This window comes from Lingula anatina, chromosome 2 (assembly GCF_051362555.1).
Source record: "Lingula anatina isolate TDL-2025a chromosome 2, LinAna3.0, whole genome shotgun sequence".
Taxonomy (NCBI): domain Eukaryota; kingdom Metazoa; phylum Brachiopoda; class Lingulata; order Lingulida; family Lingulidae; genus Lingula; species Lingula anatina.
Window position 1 is genome coordinate 11,969,509 of NC_141768.1, and position 22,090 is coordinate 11,991,598.

At 37.1% G+C, this 22,090-nt stretch overlaps 2 protein-coding genes across 2 annotated transcripts in view; one reads left to right on the top strand and one right to left on the bottom strand.

Moving 5' to 3' along the window:
• The window catches only part of LOC106164345 (paladin), a 31,345-nt gene that overhangs the window by 7,428 nt on the left and 1,827 nt on the right, over positions 1-22,090 (bottom strand). The window contains exons 2-9 of the mRNA XM_087007333.1: positions 10,155-10,262; positions 9,800-9,963; positions 9,341-9,520; positions 7,815-7,985; positions 7,441-7,604; positions 6,518-6,593; positions 5,909-6,045; positions 5,512-5,617 (exon numbers count right to left, since the gene is read on the bottom strand). Of these exons, the coding sequence (XP_086863459.1) occupies positions 5,512-5,617; positions 5,909-6,045; positions 6,518-6,593; positions 7,441-7,604; positions 7,815-7,985; positions 9,341-9,520; positions 9,800-9,963; positions 10,155-10,262 (1,106 nt within the window). The remainder of the gene's footprint in view (positions 1-5,511; positions 5,618-5,908; positions 6,046-6,517; positions 6,594-7,440; positions 7,605-7,814; positions 7,986-9,340; positions 9,521-9,799; positions 9,964-10,154; positions 10,263-22,090) is intronic.
• LOC147763402 (uncharacterized) lies at positions 139-3,631 on the top strand. The gene is made up of 2 exons (XM_087004023.1): positions 139-1,809; positions 3,459-3,631. Exon 1 carries the CDS (start codon positions 296-298, stop codon positions 1,796-1,798), a length of 1,503 nt encoding a protein of 500 aa, XP_086860149.1. The 5' UTR covers positions 139-295; the 3' UTR covers positions 1,799-1,809; positions 3,459-3,631.

Sequence of the window (22,090 nt, forward strand, 5' to 3'; positions counted from 1 at the left end):
GGCAAATGTGTGACCACCCTGACCCATATTTTACAGGTGGAACCTCCATCCCACCTGTTTATTCTCAGTAGCTCGGATGAATTTAACTCTCATCTGATCATTCGGGATTCTACGAGATATGCGTGCGCCTGCGTGGTACTCAATTCTGCGTTCGCTTGTCTTCGTGCTCACACGTGCTCTCGATTATTCATCGATTTTTTATAATTTACGTGGTTTTTTAAAGACTGGTCATTCTCTTTTGTGAGAGATTGCTTGACAGACAATCTTTTGTACTATTTGACGCTGGTTTTTTAGCATGTCGTCGGCTCAGACCGGACTGCAAAGCGACTTAGTTGGCGCTATTATTGCTCAGGCTGAGGCAAGCCAGAGTGGCGCAGAGCGGGCTTCAGCAAAGGATGCTGGCTCAGAAAAATCGACTACCACAACCAAATCTAGTGGTAATAGGGGTAAAAGACTAAGAACCCCGAGCTCTGCTTATAGCAAAAGAGCAAAGCTGACAAAGGACGTCAGCTTCACGGACGGTGCAGGCTCCCATGGAAAAAACCTAAATTCCAAGGATGCGATTCCTTCGGAAACCTCCGTACACGAGGCAGATTCGGAGTCACGTGACGACCCGAACAACAAATCTAACAATTCGGCTACACATGATGGCAGCGCCCATGGTCCTAGAAGTAGCCGGAGCTCACGCTCGCATGGAAACTACTCCAAGTCATTCAGTGACCATTCAGTGAGCTCTCGTGAGGTACAAAAAGATATGAACGACATGAAGGAGCAATTGTGTAATATTCAACAGATGCTAGCGTCTCTTACTCCTGTCGTATCGGAACTTAAACGTGCGTACGATGCTAGTATAAATAGCGACCAGGATGGTGAGCCCCCAGAGAAGAGACAGAGGCTTATTTTGTCAGATGATGAGGAATCCCTGTGTGAGGAATCTTACTTTCGTTCTACTCCTGCCAATGATGATAGTAATGCTGACAGTGATAGCAGTGACAGTCCTGCTAAGGAAAAACCCTCAGAAAATCAGGTCAGTCAGCCTCAGGGCTTACAATGTTTGAAAAACATTTTGGCTGCAGTGACTAATGATGAAGTTAGAGGCCCGAAAGTTCATGATGATGTTGCTAAAATCATGAACACTGTTTTGTACAAGGGTATGCCTAAGGAAGTTCTGGAGGATATGGTGAAACTTTATCACCCACCTGAGAACTGTACCTACATGACTCAGATCAAATGTAACCAGAGACTGTGGGGAACACTGAGACCTTTAACCAAATATAATGACAAGATAATGCAAAACTGGCAAACCAACATATTCCATGGACTTACACCCTTCCTGGAGATAGCTGATGCTTGTTCTAAACACCTTGAAGGAGAAGGAGATGTGCCTTCTCCTGAAACATTGCTAGCAAAGATGACAGACGGATTCAGCATCCTTGCTGCAGTTGTACATGACATTTCTATGTTTCGCAGAGAACTCGCCAAACCAGACATTAATGAGAAATACAAAGCTTTGGCTTCCCCACAGAATCCTGTCACCAAGGAGCTGTTTGGTGACAATTTGGATGCAAATATGAAGGATATTGAAGAAGGCCTAAAAATCTCTAACAAGGTTCAGAAGAAAATAGCACGCCCTAGACCCACAAATATCTTCTCCAAACCCAGGGGATTTCCTACAAGGGCAACAGCTCGCTATGACAACAAAAAAGCTGGTTCTTTTTTAGGAGGGAAGAACCAGAGAAGTCAACAGAACAACAGGAAAAACTGGACAGGGAAAAAGTTCCAGAAGAAAGAGTATTAGGAAATACTCATGTAAGTCAACCTTTTGTTGCTGGTAATATAAAACAGTCTCTTCTTGAATGGCAGAAGTTGACTTCAGATCCAGTGATACTCTCTTATGTTGTAGGGGTCAAGTTAGACTTTACAGAACAACCTGTACAAGATTTTGAGCCTAACAGCTTAAACTTTAGTTCAGCAGAACAGCTTATTGTGGATTCAGAAATTAAAAAATTGCTTGACAAAGGTGTCATCATATCCTCTAATGAGGAACCAGGACAGTTTGTTTCTCCCATTTTTCTCAGGCCAAAAAAGGATGGCACCCATAGGATGATTCTTAACTTGAGAAAATTGAACTCTTGTATAAAATACCATCATTTTAAAATGGACACGGTGCAAACTTGTCTAAATCTTATGACTCCAAATTGTTACTTAGCTTCACTGGATCTGAAGCATGCTTACTACTCTGTCCCTGTAGCTCCAGAATTTCAGAAATACCTTAAATTTAGATGGAAAGGCAGTCTTTTTTCATATGTTGCACTTCCAAATGGACTGGCCTCTGCACCCAGAATCTGGACTAAGCTTCTTAAACCAGTTTTGGCACAATTAAGGTCAAAAGCATACATTTCCAGCATTTACTTGGATGACCTTTATTTACAAGGTGAAACTAAGGAAGCTTGTGAGGAGAATGTTAGAGAAACTGTGCAATTACTATCGAAATTGGGTTTTGTTATTCATGAACAAAAGTCCACACTAGTTCCTGTTCAAATTATGGACCACTTGGGCTTTACCTTGAACTCTAGGTCAATGACAGTTATGCTCACTTCAGAGAGAAGGGCTAACATTGTTTCAAAATTAATGGACAGAATGAAAAAGCCTAAATGCACAATTAGGCAAGGTGCACAGTTGATAGGTTCCCTAGTTTCAGCTTTACCTGGGGTACAATATGGGGAACTACACTACAGGTCCCTGGAAATGGATAAAATTCTAGCCCTTAAGAAAAACAGGGGTAATTTTGATGCACATATGATTTTTAGTAACAAGGCAATCACAGACATAGTATGGTGGATAGATAACATCAACTTGGCAAAAAATCTAAGACGCTCCAATCCTGACTGTATTATTCAGACAGATGCATCAAAAATGGGATGGGGTGCAGTGTTACAAGAGTCCACAACAGGGGGTAGATGGCAGAAATGTGAAATGACTAAACATATCAATTTTTTGGAACTTAGGGCGGCCCAGCTTGGGTTACGGTCTTTTCAAAAGGACATTTGTGGAAAACATGTACAGTTACAGATGGATAATACTACTGCTGTTGCATACATAAGAAATATGGGAGGCACCCATTCTAGTGAATGTAATGAGATCACCCTTTCTATCTGGAAGTGGGCAATTAAACACAACATTTGGCTCTCAGCAACTCACATCCCAGGTGTCCTTAATGTTGTGGCAGACAAACATAGCAGATATTTTAATGATAGGACAGAATGGTCTTTATCCCCCTCTATTTTTGAGCATTTAGCTGCATTCCTTGGGAGACCTTCTGTTGACCTGTTTGCCTCCAGGTTGAATCATAAGACAGAACTTTATTATGCCTGGAAACCAGACCCCCATGCACTTGCAATAGATGCTTTTCAGCAGTCTTGGTCTGTAAACTTAAACTATGCATTTCCTCCTTTCAGTATGCTGAATCAGGTCCTTCAGAAGCTGCAGACAGACCAGGCCGACATCTTGCTGATAGCTCCACTGTGGGCCACACAGCCATGGTTCCCAGTCCTCCTTCAGATGCTCTACAGAGAACCAGTGCTGTTGCCGCCAACACACAAAATCCTGAGCCTTCCGCACAAAAAAGGGGAGGTGCACCCACTGTCAGACAAGATGAGGCTGATGGCATGTTTGTTATCGGGAAAAGCTTACAAGAAAAGGGTATTTCAGGCAAAACTCAAGACATTATTATGCAATCTTGGCGGACTGGCACACGAAAACAGTACAACACCTACATCAAAAAATGGATTAATTACTGCACTAAACTCAATTATGATCCCTTTCAGCCAAGTGTGCCACAAATATTAGGATTTCTCACTGAACTGTTTGAAGCTGGTCTTAATTACAGTGCCATTTGCACTGCAAGATCTGCTTTATCAGCTTTTGTGCAACTGAAAGATTCCTCAACACTTTGATCTAACCAGCTCATCAAGCGTTTCATCAAAGGTGTATTTCACAGCAGACCTTCTTTTCCCAGATACCAAACCACATGGGATACAAATATTGTATTAGCATACCTAGAGAAATTATCACCAGTTTCAGAACTTTCAGACAAAGATCTAACACTCAAACTAGTTATGCTGGTGGCACTGATATCAGGACAAAGATGTCAATCAATTCATCTCATGAACCTTAAAACAGTGTTAAAAACTGACACAGGAGTGGCTTTTTTAATTGATGCATTAGTTAAACAGTCTAGGCCAACAAAAGATCAGCCAATCATAAACTTACCTGGTTTCCCAGAGAACAGCAGACTCTGTGTGTTGAATGTGTTACATGAATATTTAATTAGAACTAGCAAATATAGAAGTAGTGGTGTTTCACAACTTTTTCTTAGTTACAACAGACCTTTTAATCCTGTAAAAAAGGATACGATTGCTAGATGGATAAAAACAGTCATGTTAAAGGCTGGAGTGGATACAAGTGTGTTTAAAGCACATAGCACACGTGCAGCTTCTACTAGTAAAGCTTTTGCTGCCAATATTCCACTCAGTACCATTTTACGTACAGCTGGTTGGAGTAACAACAATACCTTTTCTAGGTTTTATAACAAACCAACAGTATCACAGAATACTAGTTTTGCTTTTTCAGTGCTTGAAAAACTGTGATTATGATTCATGAGAATATTGTTTGAGTTGCATTAAAAAAAAAAAAAAAAAAAAAACTTGTTTCAACAGTTCTTTGTTCGTGTTCACGACAGCTTTGAAATCTCGTAGAATCCCGAATGATCAGATGAGAGTTAAATTTAAAGATTAAACGAGACTTACCTGTAAGTTGAAGTTTGATTGGAATTTAACTCTCATCTGGATCATTTGAGGGATTATACGCCCACCCTTATTTTCAGTTAACACCCACCCTTCTTCCTTTGTTGCCGTGAACACTCAACTTTAAAGATTGAGTACCACGCAGGCGCACGCATATCTCGTATAATCCCTCAAATGATCCAGATGAGAGTTAAATTCCAATCAAACTTCAACTTACAGGTAAGTCTCGTTTAATCTTTAAAGTTTCCGAGTGGGAGGCGGAACGTCATTAGTTAGACTAAATTAATAAGTCCAGTAATAGCTTAAAAAAAGCTTTTACCTGTGTAACATACGACTGGGTGACGTATCTTCACAGGCCAAGGGATTTAGAGGATTTTTAGGTCGTGTTCACAATCAAAGCTTTCAATTAAAATACGTAAGTGTTGCAAATATAAAATGTTTGGGGACAGGTGAATAAGCACCATATTGTTAATGATTTTTTTTTCAACTTAAACTGTAACCTGCTAAAATGGAGCGATAGTTGACAGCATAGTATCAGTAAAAAGTACAAAGTTAGGGCCTATACCCGGTTTTTTATGGTTTTGGAGAGCTAAGATTAATTTTTGTGCAAAAAAGTCTCTTAAAGTCGATTATTCATCATTTAGAGTTCCACAGAACGACCCAAAACAGGAATACACCTGTAAAATAAAAGAATGATTATACTCGCCTCTATTTTATAGTTTCTTCCATTTGGAAAGTAATGCACCAACTCCTCAATGACCGCATAATGCCAACGCGAGCGTTTGGAGGGCTCGGGCACCGAATGCGAAACTCTGAAAAAACGTTAACGGTTCCAAAAGAAGTTGGAGTTGGAAAGGAAGTACTTTCTTATTCTCATTGATTAGTATTTTTTAAAACAGGGTATTTTTAAAAGCAGAGAATGACGATTATCGAACGAAGTGCTCTTACTCCCGGAACTGTCACTGAAATCCTTCTTTTCTTTTCTATTATTCTTTGAAACTTGTGAAACTACTACAAATTCTTTAAAACCTTTAAAACTCCAACAACTGTATGGGGAGATGAAACACTCAAAATAAATAAATAAATAAATAAATAAAACTCACAATATTGTCCGAAAGCCATGTTCATGCGCCAGAAGAAGGCAGCCTATCACGGATCCCAATGTCGACCGCGAAACTCCCGTGTGATCCGCAAACACCAACGCCCTTGGACGCTTGGCCCCTTGCCCATGTATCGCGTCCTTAGTGGTACCATACAAGAATGGGTTGGGTTATATTCAAAGTGTTACACACACACACACACACACACACACACACACACACACACACACACACTAATCGAAGTGGATAGTCCAAATATTCCTTGTAAACCGCTTCATATACATAAAACGTTCTTGTGTAAAATGCGTGTATTCGCCTTACACCAGTTACATAGCGCGTCAAAAAGGTGACTGTCACAACCTAATTTTATTAGGACTAAGCAGAGATTTGTATTTTCCATAAATCAAGTAATCTTATATGCTGTCATGATGAGTGTCACCAGTAAGATGTCCTGATGTTTTGTGTGTGCTGTTTGCTAAGTTCGAGCGTTATTGCAAAATAATTAAGTAGCATCCCTGAACGTGTACACAAAATACAATCGCTGGTCAACCCATTATCCTGCGTTCTTTAAAGACAGCAAAAAGGAAATAACTACCATATCACAGGTCTTACCTTATACAGTTTGAGTATTGAGTCAAAATCCGCTTCAGACGGGGCACCCTCGGGGGGAAAACAAAGTCGTCCATATCTAAAAAACAAATATCTGCTATCAACTAACTGATGTATTCCTTTGTATTACAAAAAACTGTTTGCTTCTGTACCATACAGACAATAATGTCTTAAAAAGAGGAAAATCACATATATTTTCAGTATATTAAAATAAAGCTATTTATCCCACAGATTATGCAGGCCATATGCTAACAGTGCATTCAGAACAACTTGATCCACGGACTAACAGATCCGCGGACTAAATATAGCCGACCCACTTAAAAGCAGCGCCGGCTTATCTCCTGATGGCCTCCCCGCCTCCATTCGCGCCGACGCTGCAGGGGTCTTGCAATTAAACCTCGGAGATTTAACCCGTTTAGTGGCGCGTTTGGCGGCGAGGAGTCCATCAGGGGGTTTAATCACTTGCTTTTAATTGGGCTCGGTCATATTTAATCGACAGATCAGTTAGTCCACGGGTCATCTGATTTGAATGTGCACATTTAGGAATCGTGTTAAGCCCACTGCTTATTACAAAGTATATAGGTCTTCTCATACTGTTATTATCCAACATTTGAGTGCAATGATGACAAACGTCGCGTCCATAATGGCTCAAGTTAAACAGAAAACAATATTCAAGCAAACAAAACACAAAAGCCATATATCACGCATCAATTCTTACACGTACGGAAGCATACACACACGCGCGCGCGCGCGCACGCACGCATGCACGCACGCACACTAGGTAAACAGGCACGCCAACAGAAACAAACACACCCACGACACTACTTACATATGGGCTGCACTCGCACCCGTTAAAACAAGGCCTTGCATTCATGCGCACATACCAGTGGGTCTACAAACACTCAAACATACACGAACAGACACACCTGATCAGCGGGTTGTAAAAGGTAAGTCTTGAGTAGACCTCCTCGCTGGATGTAATGAAGTCCTCGTGGGACACGCAGAGCATCTGGGGTTTACACGTTAAGTTCTTCAAATCAGTGTAGAAAAAGAAGCATCCATCGTCTCTCAAACTTCCCAATTCTATGATCTGAAAGAGGAAAATATGATAAATTTACATCTCAGTTATAATAATAATAAATATACTTTTTGGTATATTTTTGGTAAAATTAATGGTTAGGAAAAATGTTATTATGTTTAAAATACAAATTGTGTAATTTCAATGTATACCTAAAACAAATATGTTCTTAAAATCGTTTATCAAACATGAACAGCAGTACAACTTTTCCTGATAATCAACCTCTTTTCTTATATCTGCTTCTAAGTCCGCCATTGTCTCAGGAGTGTGACATTCATGCTCAATGTCCTCGTGCGGATTGTCAATATGTCGAAGCGAAAACGGTATACTGTTCTTTTTAACATTATCTTGCACAAAAAAGACTGGGTCTTCCCGCAAACAAAAGAAAAGGACCTGGGAATGGATAAATAAAATTACTACAAGTTACTCTCGATAAAAATTACATTTTTATCATAAAATTTCATTTTTATCATAAAATTACAATTACATGTAGATGTAACAAGCAGGTTTTATGACAAAGTTATATTTCAAAAGAAAACTTATGGTTTTCTATTCTTCTTACACTAAGCGGTTTCTATGTAACACTGAGGTGCACGATTCGTGCTGATTTAAAGGAAAATGTTACCTTTACCATTTTCATATTGCTCCGAGTAATTAATGTCACTACCATGGTTAGACAAATTGCTTTTAGAAAACGTCGTTTAGGTTTTTTTTTTATGGACCATATTTATTTGTACATTTGTAGATGTTAAAATTATTAAAATAACAAAAATTGTGCCATCTCGTTATATCAAACAAAACAACGTCTACGACTTTTGATTAAGCCTTGCGATCCAGATACATGACCGAGAAGACAGAAAAAAATCATCAAAGAGAGGGCTAATTTCCTATTTTTGTTGATGAAATATGAAATGCAACTTTAAAAAATCTCGAGACATTCCTTAGAAGCCCCTTTTAATAACTGTCACAAACACAATAAATAAGATTGAATTTAGGCCTATAGGTGATGTGGTGACCGAAAATGGCATTTCTACCCCAATACGAGTCTATTATGTAACCCGAAGAAAACAATATTTATAGCATTTTATCTCCGTAGTCTGTCAAATGAGTTAAGTCCTTTGTGCCAGATGACAGTAATGTTGTAAATTGGCAGGTGCTCCCACCTCTTCCCTGGAACTAAGACGATTAACATCGACGCTAGTTTTCCATTACACTGAACCATAATCATTGTTACATATTGGTTTCAGAGACCCTTATGCAATACCAGAATTAAGTTAACACCAACATATTGTATATCTTATTGCATGTCAGTGTTGGATTAAGCTTCATTAACAGGAAACTACCGGCAAATGTTATTGGGAAATATCCAGACGACGAGGAACCAAAAGCTTTATTTACATACAGTATTACAGGTTATATATATAAAAGTTGAAAAAGTCACATTATGAAACCTACTTGTATGTTTCCTGACACATCTGAAACGGTAATGAATAATATGATATAGTAGATTTTTTCAAAATGTGACTTATTTCCACTTTTACACACACGCGCGCGCGCGCGCACACACACACACACACTCACACACACTCTATCTATCTATCTATCTATCTATCTATATCTATCTATCTATCTATCTATCTATAGCTCTCTCTCTCTCTCTCTCTCTCTCTCTCTCTCTCTCTCTCTCTATATATATATATATATATATATATATATATATATATACACACACACACACACGTCAATACCTCCATATTATCCTGTGTTAATTTGCACAAGATATTGTTAATCCCCTGCAGAGAGGGCTGGCCCATGGCATATACACTGTAACCAGCCGCGTTGCTGCGCACATTCGGAGTGTCATATGTTGCCATTGAGTTCAACTTGTCAAAATGGTCAGAAACATCTTTCACCAAAATATATTTATTCTACAATATACAAGCAAAGACCGGATTCAATGGAATCGAGAGCTTTGTTATTAATGGTGTACATTGTCAGTAATGAAGGATACTATAAAAATCATCTGAAAATAATCATTATTTCAAACTTTTGGTTTAACTGACACAGTAAAATTAAGATGAATTCAACATTTTGTAGAACTCTAGTCGAAAACGAACCCATTTAATTGTTCAAAAAATGACGAGGCTTTACTGATAAATGTAGATTTTCATTCTTTCTTATAATATGCTCTATCGATTCCTTCATACCCGAACTAGGGGGTGTTCTGGCAGCGAGTTTGCTATACGACCATATACGATTGGCTCTTTGAAGGTGAGGAAATGCTGAAACTCTTCTTGGCAGTTTCTGATAATAATTGGTGCCACTCTTCCAGCAGATCGTATAAGTTGACATCTCCCAGCGCACCTTTGTGCTAAAAAACAAATGTAGTTAGAATAAAATAACAACGGTGTAGAAGAGTGAGTACCGTACTTTATCCTCAGCAGAATTCTTACACACAAGTAAACCATTGTGACAGCAAAGATCTGACTCTCTCCAAAGCCAAATAGTTTTGTCACCATGCAGAGACATAAGTTTTCATTTCTTGGGGGTATCAATACCAACCTTCTGTCGCCGTGTTTCTAGCGTGAAATTGGTCATATATTTGTGTCTCTCCTGTAAGCATGTCTTCCACAATAATACTTCTAGCTGAACTGGCAGAGGCACCCATACCTGGCATATAGAAGTAATTAAAACAAGTAGTATTAAACAATTCTCGGTGGTTAGTTAGTTAAGATAAATATATTTAATATTTTGATTGTTTTATAGTCCCAAAAGTATAATTGATAACAATAATTTCATTTATTGTAACAGGCACTATCATTCAACAAGAAACACAAGACCTACTTACTGGTAATTTAAGGTTTGCTAACAAGAATGCGAAAAAAGATTTTGCACAAAAATATGTATATTCTGATTAAGCTATGTGACCATAGTACAATACCTTCTGCCCTTACTATAGTACTTCAACATGCGGCTAAAGAATACTATTACATACACGTATATTGCATGATAGGAAAAGCATAGTAACAATCGTTTATCACAACAAATTTCTTACATACCCCTAGTATACAACTGCCATCATGAACATGTACAACAACATGATACAAGTGTTCTTTTTATCACACTTTTATCGCTAAAATAAGTCACATTAGAAGTCCTTCCAAAATCTACAATGAATTAACACAAATGTAAATAAATAGGCCTAAATAGAGAATGAAATTGTTAAACGAAACGAAGAATCAGGATGTGTGTATCGCTGTGAATATTGTTTCTCCGCACCTCAGTTTCTGTCCGAAGTGCTTTTGACCGGCAAATGATCCAAAATATATTGATCATAAGGACGATTTATGTACAATAAGCATCAAGAAAACGTGCATACACGTGTATAGTAACCATGGCCTACACTTTCCATCTCTTTTTTTTTGTACGTAGATCAACATTACCTAATATAACGAAAAACTAATCATAAAGATGTGCATTGGCATCGATATTTTCCTTCTTATGTTCATTCATTTCTTCATATTTTAGAATGTATTTACAAAACATATTGTATTACTAGCATTTGTGAACCAAACACGCGTTTTTTATCATACTATTTGTCTATGAACGGGTGTACCCGTTTGTCTTTTCTATACAGCCACGTCTATACCGTGAACACTCGGTGTACAGAGCAATGAACACCTTCCTGTCGTTCTAAACATGTACGCATCTCCAGAAAGAGATCTTTATCGCTCCTTGTCCACTTGTCCATTATAACACGATATACCAAATATATGGATTACGATCCACTTTCACAAAAAGGCTGAAGTACAGTATTGCATTTCCCTGTCATGAATATTTACTCACCTTAAACCTTGACCATGTGCTCCCAGATCAGTGCCACTGCCAGAGCATACAGAATTGTTCTGTCGCAACCTGTTAACTTGTGACAACCTGAGGTGCCGGCAATACACAGTATGTGATAACCATCGCACAACAATTTACACGGTTTGAGGAAGAACCAATCAATATGATTAGGCCTAAACAGACTCTATGTTATTCTAGGTAATCTTGAACAGACATTTTTGTTCAAACACTGTAGGGTGACTGCAAGACTAGAATACAATGCATCGTTGACAACGTTGTACTGCAGGTCCAAACAACGGGAATATTAAATTTGTTTTGTTGTTTATTTCATATGTCAAAGCTAATACCAAGTATAACATTTCAGGTACCATAACATATCACACGACCGTACGGATATGATAAATTTTTATGCTACATGACATGCTGTTGTAATGAGATCAAGCGTTCCATCTGAGTCTATGAAGAAAAATGTATCGAGACAATGGCACAGCAATAAAGATGCTTTCAGCACTAATTGTCAGTACAGTAAACTTGCCCTGTTACGCATGTTGGAAAAAATCTACATAATATATACTCACAATGTAAAATAATTGACTTGATCGAATATTAAAGATGAATACTGGTTTGTACACACCCGTTTTACAAATATATGACAATGTAGGTAAAAATGTCATAGAAACTGAAAAATAAGGATGTAGCCTACACCGCCATATTGCTCTAAATATCTTATATTGGAGCTATGATTACATCTTGAAGCACGGGTTTTGTGCGAAGTGCATTTGTATTACTTTGCTGTGATTCTACTCGACATCGTGTTTTAAGGATTATCTCCTTAAGCAGGCATGCTTCATCTTTATCCTGAGATTTATTGATTTATCAGTTGTGTTGCTTAATCAAGCAGACAACAGAACGAAGTGTAAGAAATATTACCCGAGTAAGTTAGATGGTATATTGGAAAGTTACTTAGGTGGAAATAATACGCACTAGACTTTCATATTTAAAAAAATGGAAATTTCAGAACTTTGCCAATCAAAAAGATATATACTATTAAAACCGTTCACAGAAATATGATCCATACACCCGTAATGGAGGAAAAGACTGACGACTTTCACTCTTGACCTGTAAAGATTGGTCACTCTATTACAAAGATACCGCAAACGGGTTTATGTATATATAATAATTATTTTCAACAGTTTAGTACACACATAAAAGGAAAGTTGGCCTTAGATGTATAGCATGTGTTTATCCCATTTTCTTAAGTGCAACGTCACAAAATTCACGCAGGATCTAAGTGGGGTTTATATTCAAAAGAACATTTATGAACATTCTAGAATTCGGAACAACAATGTAGAATTTGGTAGACTATGGCACTGTAATAACTTCTAGAAGCTTCTATATCCTAGAAATTTCTAGAACTAAACAACTGAGGTTATATAATACATTTTAGGGCTCTTTCCGTCATAACTGTTTATTACTGCTTACTGGATACTGTTTGTTGTAGTCATTGCAACAACTTGGAATTGCAATACCGATTATCACGCAGATTATCACGCTGCTGGATTTACAATTTTGTAACTTGGGCACTTATTATAAAATAAAGAATAGAAACCTGTTTTGCGATTTAAAACACCTAAAAAGGTTTTTTATGTACTAACATACCACTGACAGAAATATTTCTCACACAAGCGAATATACAAATACTAACCGCACATACAGGCAAGGAGACAAAAACTGAATAAATAAGGGGTATATTTAACTTCATGTACCGTAAGTAATGCAACGACTGGGATACATATCTTTAAAATCACACATGCGCAATAATCGAAGTTATCAAGTCTTACAAAGTGAAGTAATTAAGTACTGAGTTCACAGAGAAACCTGTTCATCTGGGCTAAAATATATACATTTTATGGATTATCTGCAATAAAATCAAATTTAGAGGTAAAGATATTTGAACAAATTAATATTAGAAATAAAATCAAATGATGCATTTTCCTTTAGTATTTCTTTCCAAACCCTTCAGACCAGCTGCAATTTGTCTATCAAAATTATCAAACGAAGCGGAATTCAAATTATGATATTCTTATCTTACTGGAAAACAACAATTAAATAGCTTTAAAAGGCAAAGAAGAGCAATGAAAGAAAATAAGCCTATTTCGTGTGACATTAAAAGATGACGTAAAATGTTTCATAATTCTCAAAATATTCAAAACATTGAAAAAGGCACGAATGGCTCCACGTGCATGTATAAAACACTGCCATTAGGGAGAGGGGCTAGTTGGACCCCGGGGTAAGTTGGCCCCCATCAAGTCTCTGTAATAAAGTTACTTTAAGATGCTAAATTATTTCATTTGGACTCACTGCCGACGCTTTCATAGCACTATTGGATACGGTCACTTTACAAAATGATTTGATCAATTCTTCTAGCCCCGGTCTCCCCTATGTACCATATGTAAATCTCAAAACAAAAATGCTTGCATCAATTTCTGAAATAGAAAAAGAGTACAGTCGAAGGCTCGAAAGACATGGAAGACGCACGAACAGAAAACGATAACAAAACCATTATTCGAGAACACACTACTTGAACTGAATTCATATACATTGTTTTATTAATATAGTAACACTCATAATGCACCCTGATTCTTAGCATGTCTTTCAGTTTAATGTTTACAGACAGACAGCAAGAAGATAACAATGTGGTATCAAAATAAACCGCTTACCAATACAGAGAGTGGCAGATTATAATTAAATATAGCAAAAGGATAATAGTCACACAGTGAGCCAGAGGCTATTATATATATAAATAAGAGATTATTAACAGTTGGCTTACTTCACTCATATAAACGGTAAAAAAGGTAATGTAGACCTTGAACTTGGTTTTGAAAGTAGACATCACAAGCAGTGTACTGAAAGAGCTGAATGCGACAGGAGAGAAACGGTATTTCACACCCAAAAAACCAGAGACTGCTGCATTGCGTGGTTTTCCTTTGGCTCTCGACCAATTTCAAGTTTAAGTAAAACACCTATGCGTATGTTCATGTGTGTTTACTGATCCGGTAAGGTAGTCCTAAACAACGTTTTTGCTGTGACTGTCTTTAATTTACGTTAAATAATCCTTCTCTAGGGCACATATTGATATGGCACTAGAATCGCAGTACCGAGAACATCCTACAATTTAAAGGAGTTTACTCCCAGCCAGCAGATTCAAATGTGATTTATGAAATCGCCAAAACTTACAGTTTTACACGAATGTCAGGCGACAAGAAATTCTCTCTAATCACATGGTGAAAACTGTATATTTAAGGAAAAATTAAGAATTTTGATGAAAATGTATTTTTTTACATTTCCATATGACCAAGTGCTGTTTGGTTAAGAAGGTTGGCGAGTGTTAGATTTATAGCAAATCTGAAGCAGGAAGTTGATATTTATCCTCCACCTCTTGCACTAGGGTTGTAGGGGAAAATAAAAAATAACACAAATGAGTGTAAACATCACAACCGAAGAAAGTATAACCTTCCAAACTGACCTAAACACGTGCGTTACATCGTAAAAGTATAGTGAAATGAAAAAAAGCAGAGGAGAGGTTATTGCCGCTGTAAGAAACACCTCTTGGCACCCAAGACGCGTCCTGAGATCAAAGCAACTTTCATTTACACCTAATCTCTAAATCTACATCTCCCCTATCAAAAGAATATTTATAGGCCCTACTAGTCAGAATCCTGGAAAACAACAAAGCTCCTGGAAAACAACATCAGCACCTAAACCCATATACGGTGGTTCCAAAGGTCATCGAAGTCGAACAGGCATGGATTACTTAAGGAAAACAAGGCATTAAAAGCTTTCAAATGAATGGGTATATTAGAGCCATAACTGATAAAAGCAGTAACATTTAAACAGTCTTATAATGATGAACAGTCAATTCATCGATGGAAGTGTACTAAATAGATAATTAAAAGTAACACCTACAAATTGCAAATTTGTAAAGCTTATAAATCATTAAAAAGATGTATTGCTTCAAAACAATCCAATTAGACTTGTTTTCGTGCTCTAGCTATATTTTAGTCCTATAGACCGTTCCTGTGATTTTAAGTATAGCCTAATATTTATTTCTGTAATTGTGATTACGATGACAATGCACAAAATACGTTCTTGCAAATATTGATACAATATTACATAATGCTTAAAATAATCACTTTCAATTTTCAAATATGCACCACTTTTACTGCAGACATTCAGATGTTTGTGGCACAGGGCTTTAGACACGCGGGAGTATAACCTGCAAACTGATAATTTGTGAAAAAAAAGAAGAAAAACACACACACACACACACACACAACATTTTTTTCTGCTGAATTTCGAATTCGAAGTGCATTTTTGTCTTGAAAACCATTTATGTAGCCAAATATTCACGAGCACAACGAAGCTCTGTCTTTGTTTATAGGTAAACAAGATAAAGTTCATAGACTGAAAATTGTCATATATTAATGACAAAAAATGATAAGATACAAAGTTACAAAAATGGGGGGATAATCTTATATCCCAAATACTATATAACTGCCATAATGTTAAATTAATGAAGTAGGATAATTAGTGCAACCAAGAAAAATATGTGAAACAACAGCAGCTATTGAAGCAAAAATATGACGCAAATGAAAAACAGATGTGGGGGATAATCATAGATCCCCATACTAAAGAACTACCATAATATATTATTACTCAAGTATGGGTGAATGAATGCAACCAACGTTCAGAAAATTGACGACATCACGAAAAATATGTGTAACAACAAAAGCTATTGGAGCAAAAAGTTGGTTCAAGTGTAAAATAAAGGCTCAGAATAGAGCAAAAAGGAATACTAGAGAAAAACCCAAGGACGAAGGCAGGTGATATGGGATGGTGGAGGGCGTCCAAATAAAAATGAAACAAAATCTAAGTCATCTTCTAGTGTAGCTGCTAAAACTGCACTAGGGAACAATGCGGGTAAATATCACGACAGCCAAAAAGCTGAATGACTTTTCACTGATGCAGCTCGATAGAAATAAATGCCAAAATTGATCAAAACAATTAAATATGTGTGTGCCTAGATACACAGCGGCTAAGACACACACACACACACACACATATATAACTGCCATAATATAAAATTAATAAATTAATATGAGTGCAAACTAGGCACAAATGAAAAATTAGGCCATAGATGTGCGAGAAGCTCACATCCCCGCAGCTTTGTCCAGACTCGTGTCTGTTCATAAAAGAAAGTATACGACGATGCATTCTGATAGCAAGTAAAATCAAAGTGAAAATTTCCTGATGGATTCCGAAAATATCAAAAAATAATTGCTTTCTGTAAGTCGATGGAAAAGAAATCGATGGCGGTCCTCGAATTGATTACCAGAAATCCCCTTGACGTAAGGTGCTAAATGAATTCCACCATAGGTGTAGAAGGGTGTGAGGATGTATGAAGCCAAAACAATAAGCGGATCAAAATACATTCGAAACTGACCTTTTAATACAGGAAGGATAAAAATTGTATCAGAAGAACGTCTGGTTTAGTGTCGCAGGCCTTAATTGACTGTGGACACTTATGAAACGAAGGTCATTCATTCATTTATTATAGTGTTATGTGTTACAGTGTATATCAAAACACCCGGCCCTTGTAACTTTGCCTGAATCATAATGTTTGCATTTCATAGATCCACCACGGGAGTACATGTAGATAGATATGTTAAATCCAGACTGTTACAAATTGCTGTTGTTCCGTCCCAATGAATAATTGAATGAATGAATGCATGAATGACTGAATGATTGAATGAATGAATAATAATAATAATGATGATAATAATACATCAAGCAATTAACAAACAAATAAATAAATAAACATAATGACATTAAAATTTTAAAGTAAGCCATTACCCATTTTATCACAAGAAAAGAGAGTAATTCAATGTTTATATCCAATAGAATAGCGATCTCCAATTATGTTTACTCGCATGCGACTAAATTATTGATAATTTGGTTATTAAGGTTATCATTTATGTACAAAAATGGTATTGGTTTACATTGCATCACATATTATGAGCCAATAATAAAAATATCCAACTAGTATTTTGGTCTTATTCTGCAGCTTGAAGGTTTGCTGTGCATATTGGGAAACGTCAGCCTTAAGCGTGGGTGCATGCTTTGCTTTTCAGTGCAACCACTACTTTCAGTACTTAGTCGTGTTGAACCAATTGAAAGACTCGGGGTATAAAACGTTGTGGCAAATTGATCTGAACATACGGTCTGGTCCAGGTAGAATGCCAACATGACTTTGAATAACCTTAGTGGCGATAGCTTCAATGGAACTCTTGCTAATTCGGTGCATCTTACAACTACAGAACACATTGTTATAGCTGTAATTATGCTCAACCTTTCCTTTTTGGGAATGGTGATGAACGTCGGTGTGATTCTTACATATATTCTGAACAAGGAGTTACAGAATTCTGTCAATATGTTCATAGCGTCATTGTCGGTTGGAGATGCTTTGATGTCGTTTTTAGCAGTTTTGGTGGCCGTAAATAACTTTGCCGAAGAATGGCTTTACGGGGATGCAGGGTGCACGTTTTACGCGTTTTCCATGACCTTTTTGGGTCTCGCCGCTATAAACCAAATGAGCGCAGTGGCCGCTGATAGGTACGTTGTGGTCACACGACCCCACTCAGTACTGGTTGAGAAACCAGCAGCAGTCACAACGATCGTCATATGCTGGCTAGCGGCGGGAATTTGGGCTGTAATGCCCCTTGTGGGATGGAGCTCTTATCAGCCGGAGGCAGATGGCACCCATTGCAGCATCCACTGGGAAACAGAGGATGAAAACGCTAGAAGCTACATCATATCATTGTTTGTTCTTGAGTTTTTCTTGCCTATAGTTATCATATGTTTTTGCTACGGTAACATCTTCCACAAGGTAAGAAATTGTTTTATACTGCACTGTTTAATGGGATATGGTTTATCAAGAAGTAGAATAACAGAGACGAATGGTGTTTCATATGGTTTCTGACTCGATACGACATTTTAAACATGACAATAATGACAAATTGATATTTGTTAATTGATTTTACAAATCCACGCTCCTTCTCATTCATGTGTTCGATTAGGTCTTGAATCATGCTTTCATACGCTGTCATTAATCTGTGCACCCCAAAATCCAATGTTTATGTTTTTCATTCTGCTTCAGCCTAAAAAAAAACGTTCAATTTTACGTTTTTTTTTTTTTTGGTTTGGCATAACCGCCTATTTTCTTTTTATTTATTCTGTAAGCAAAAGCCAAATACCTGTGCTAAAAGACAAGTTCATGTTTCCAGATGTGAAGCTAAGTCTCTCACTGGTGATTTCTTTAGTGAACGCTCATTTCATCGTGCAAACCTTATTGTCCTCACGAACATCCCTTAATATTTGACGTCCTGGATTCCCAGATAATTTTATATTACGATGCTCTTCAATGAAACACTATTTGTGCACATATTTGCGTCTTCCAGATGTTAACTGTTATTGACGACCAATATTGCATTTAAGTGCACAGTCGAGTTGTTACTCACACCTACTCAATAGTCCATGACCCAATGTTCTTCCCTGTAATGTTTTATTTACAGAAATGTTTTTCTTGTAGATATAAAAACATCCTTAGCTTTGTTTCTACTTTTGAGCAAGACATTGATCTTTTTTGAAGGAAAATCGTTTTTTGAAGAAAAAGGTTTAGCATTTCAGCAACTCGACTAACAAGTTATCACGTCAAAGTATATTTCTGTCGCCCTTAACGTTCAATATCCCATTACATGTATTATTAATTTCATTGATAATTAAGACAATTGTATAATATGGTAAATGACACACATACATACATACATACACACACACACACACACACACAACGTTAAGAGAGCTGGAAAGGGAAATTCATAAACGAAATAATTAAAAAAAGACATTTAAGACATTTACGTCCAGAAATATAATAATTATAACCCGAGATCACAGGAGTCTAATGATCCCCAATGAAAAGTATGTACAGTTTGGTATGCAGTGGTACATATTCCCCATATCAATTCGACAAGAGAAAGGCTGTGTTTGACGACCAGTCAGTTGCTTTCCACAAGAAGAAACATTTAGATAACAATTACAGGACATCAGATTTGTGGTCAAAATGGAAAACCCTGTTTTAAACCCTGTTACGACGGGCTTTACGAAAAGACTGCAATATACATAATCCATTAACACTGATGTATGAATTTGATGTTGATTATAAAATATTGTCATAGTCCAAACTTCGATTTGGGGTGAGAATGGAGCAGTCACAGCCCAGCGTAACAGGGACTACAAAAACATATACATCTCACCCAGCAAACCTCTTAACAGGTACCCCCCCCCCCCCCCCAAAAAAAAAAATGTTATGAAAATAGATTTCTTTCACTAGATTTTCACAGATACTTCTCTGGCTACTTATTACGTAGGCTACACTTTTCTGCACTGTACTGCCCACCAGTTAGTTTTGCACATAATTGACGGCATCTGTCACTTGGGCTCTGGAAAAGAGTATCAGGGGACCGTGTATATATACGCACTTTTGAGAACAGACAGACGGTCAACTGGGATTTTTATCATATACAAATGGACAAACTTACCCACATACACATACTTGATGAACGAAGGCAGTGTAATTTAAAATAAAATAAAATTATGTCATCTTGTAAAAGAAAATTGTAAATACATGTATACCAAAAGATGATTATATAAAAATGGGGTTTACCCAGCAAGCACATAACGTTATTATGACGTTACCATAACGTTTATATAACCAACGTTATGGCAACGTTATAAAACGTTATGTGTTTGCCGGGTTATTAGTCACTTGCATGATTCCGGGGCTAATCTTATAAGTGCTCCCGACCGAGATGAGTAGCTTAAGGTAGATCAATACGTAGGGTCTGTTACCTTATCAGCTTTGATAATGAAGAAAGAAAAAAAAGTGTCACGTTGTGAGTAATGCTGTCACATCAAAAATATCTAGTGGTGAATTTTCCAATTAGAGTGTGGTGAAAATTGTGTTTTCGATTTCAAACATTAATCCCTTTTTAATCACACACATAAGCACCACAATCTGGTGCCAGTGAATCATCTTGTGGGCTTACATCTAATAAACAAGTAAGATTAAAAAAAAAGTCTGGCACCGATCGCAATTCACACCCTGGTCGCCAGCCATGCCAATTTTCAGACTGCGTTACCGGGTTACGACGCGAACCAATCACTGTCTTACACCAATTTACAAAGTAGTTTAATTGACAATAAACGGGGTTAGAGTTTAAAAGCAGAAATGCGTGAGGTGGAGAATAATTAAAACAACGAAAAAAAAAGGATTTTTGCTCTTAAAGCGTTTAATTATTTCACAGTAATAACTAGAAAAGTATTTTACAAAAAAGGAAACGGTGGAATGGGTATTTTGACCAAATCCAAATCAGGCCACTTTTTACATCTAGCTTAACTCTATGGCCCTCTATTATTTGGGGCATTCTTACTGACCTACTGTCTACTGACATGTTGTCTACTGTCGTTTTGTCTACTAACCTATTGTTGACTCACATACAAATGTACATCTAGCTTCTAGACTTTTAATTATAGATTACATGTATACCGAACCTCGAACCAACATAATATGCATTTTTCATTCGAAGTTAATCTAAATATAGACGATACATTCAAACCAATTGTCGAGCATGTCTTTAAGTGTTTCCATATGCTTCTTGAAATGGCCCTTAACATATTGCCTTTTAATAACATAGCCTCTCTGGCAGTTGTCTCCAAGCTCCTACTTTGAGTATGGAAGTACATCCATGCTTTGAGATAGAATGAACGCCTCGATAATTACTTTCCTGTATGTCGCATACAGTGGACGACTCGTGTTGTAACTAGTGCTAACTGTTTACGTCAGTTATACGTGTTGCAAAAGTTACATCTAATGATTGGAATGGGTCACACCCGTAGGCACTCCGTATTACGGTAGACTTTGATTAAATTGGTATCTGTTTGCAATAGCATCAGTTAGTAAGGTACCAGAAAGTAGGGCTTCGCCATACTTCGTTTTAATCAATAGCAGGGTGCAAAACTGAAATCGTGGCTAGTAAATCACATAGAATATATTGTGTGGGCCGTGAACACAAAGAATCTCAAATCATGTAAGAACTCCTACTTAACACATTTTATATTTCGAATGCAGTTAGGTGTACTTCATGATACAAACATTTATTCTATGGGAATATCGGGCAGACACTTGCAAGTCAATAAGATATATCGAAGTAAGAAAATAACTCCAAGTGGGCCGTATAAATAATAGCGAAAAAAAAATCAATGGTACAGCAGAGAAAACAGATATTGGTTTATTCATTAAATTTCTGTTGATAATAATAATAATAATAATAATAATAATAATAATAATAATAATATTGACTGAAAGCAGATGAAATATTGGATGGTAAGATCAGACAAATATTAGTAGCTATAGACAAAAGAATCTTCACAAGTCCAATGATATTGACATCTACATATCCTTATGCAGACGAAGCAATAGAGGAGAGAAAATTGACTAAAGGAAGTTTCAAATACCAGAAGCCGTTTTGATATTT

Bases quoted from the DNA above. Each gene is read 5' to 3' on its own strand.
- LOC147763402 (XM_087004023.1), top strand. From the start codon at position 296: ATGTCGTCGGCTCAGACCGGACTGCAAAGCGACTTAGTTGGCGCTATT.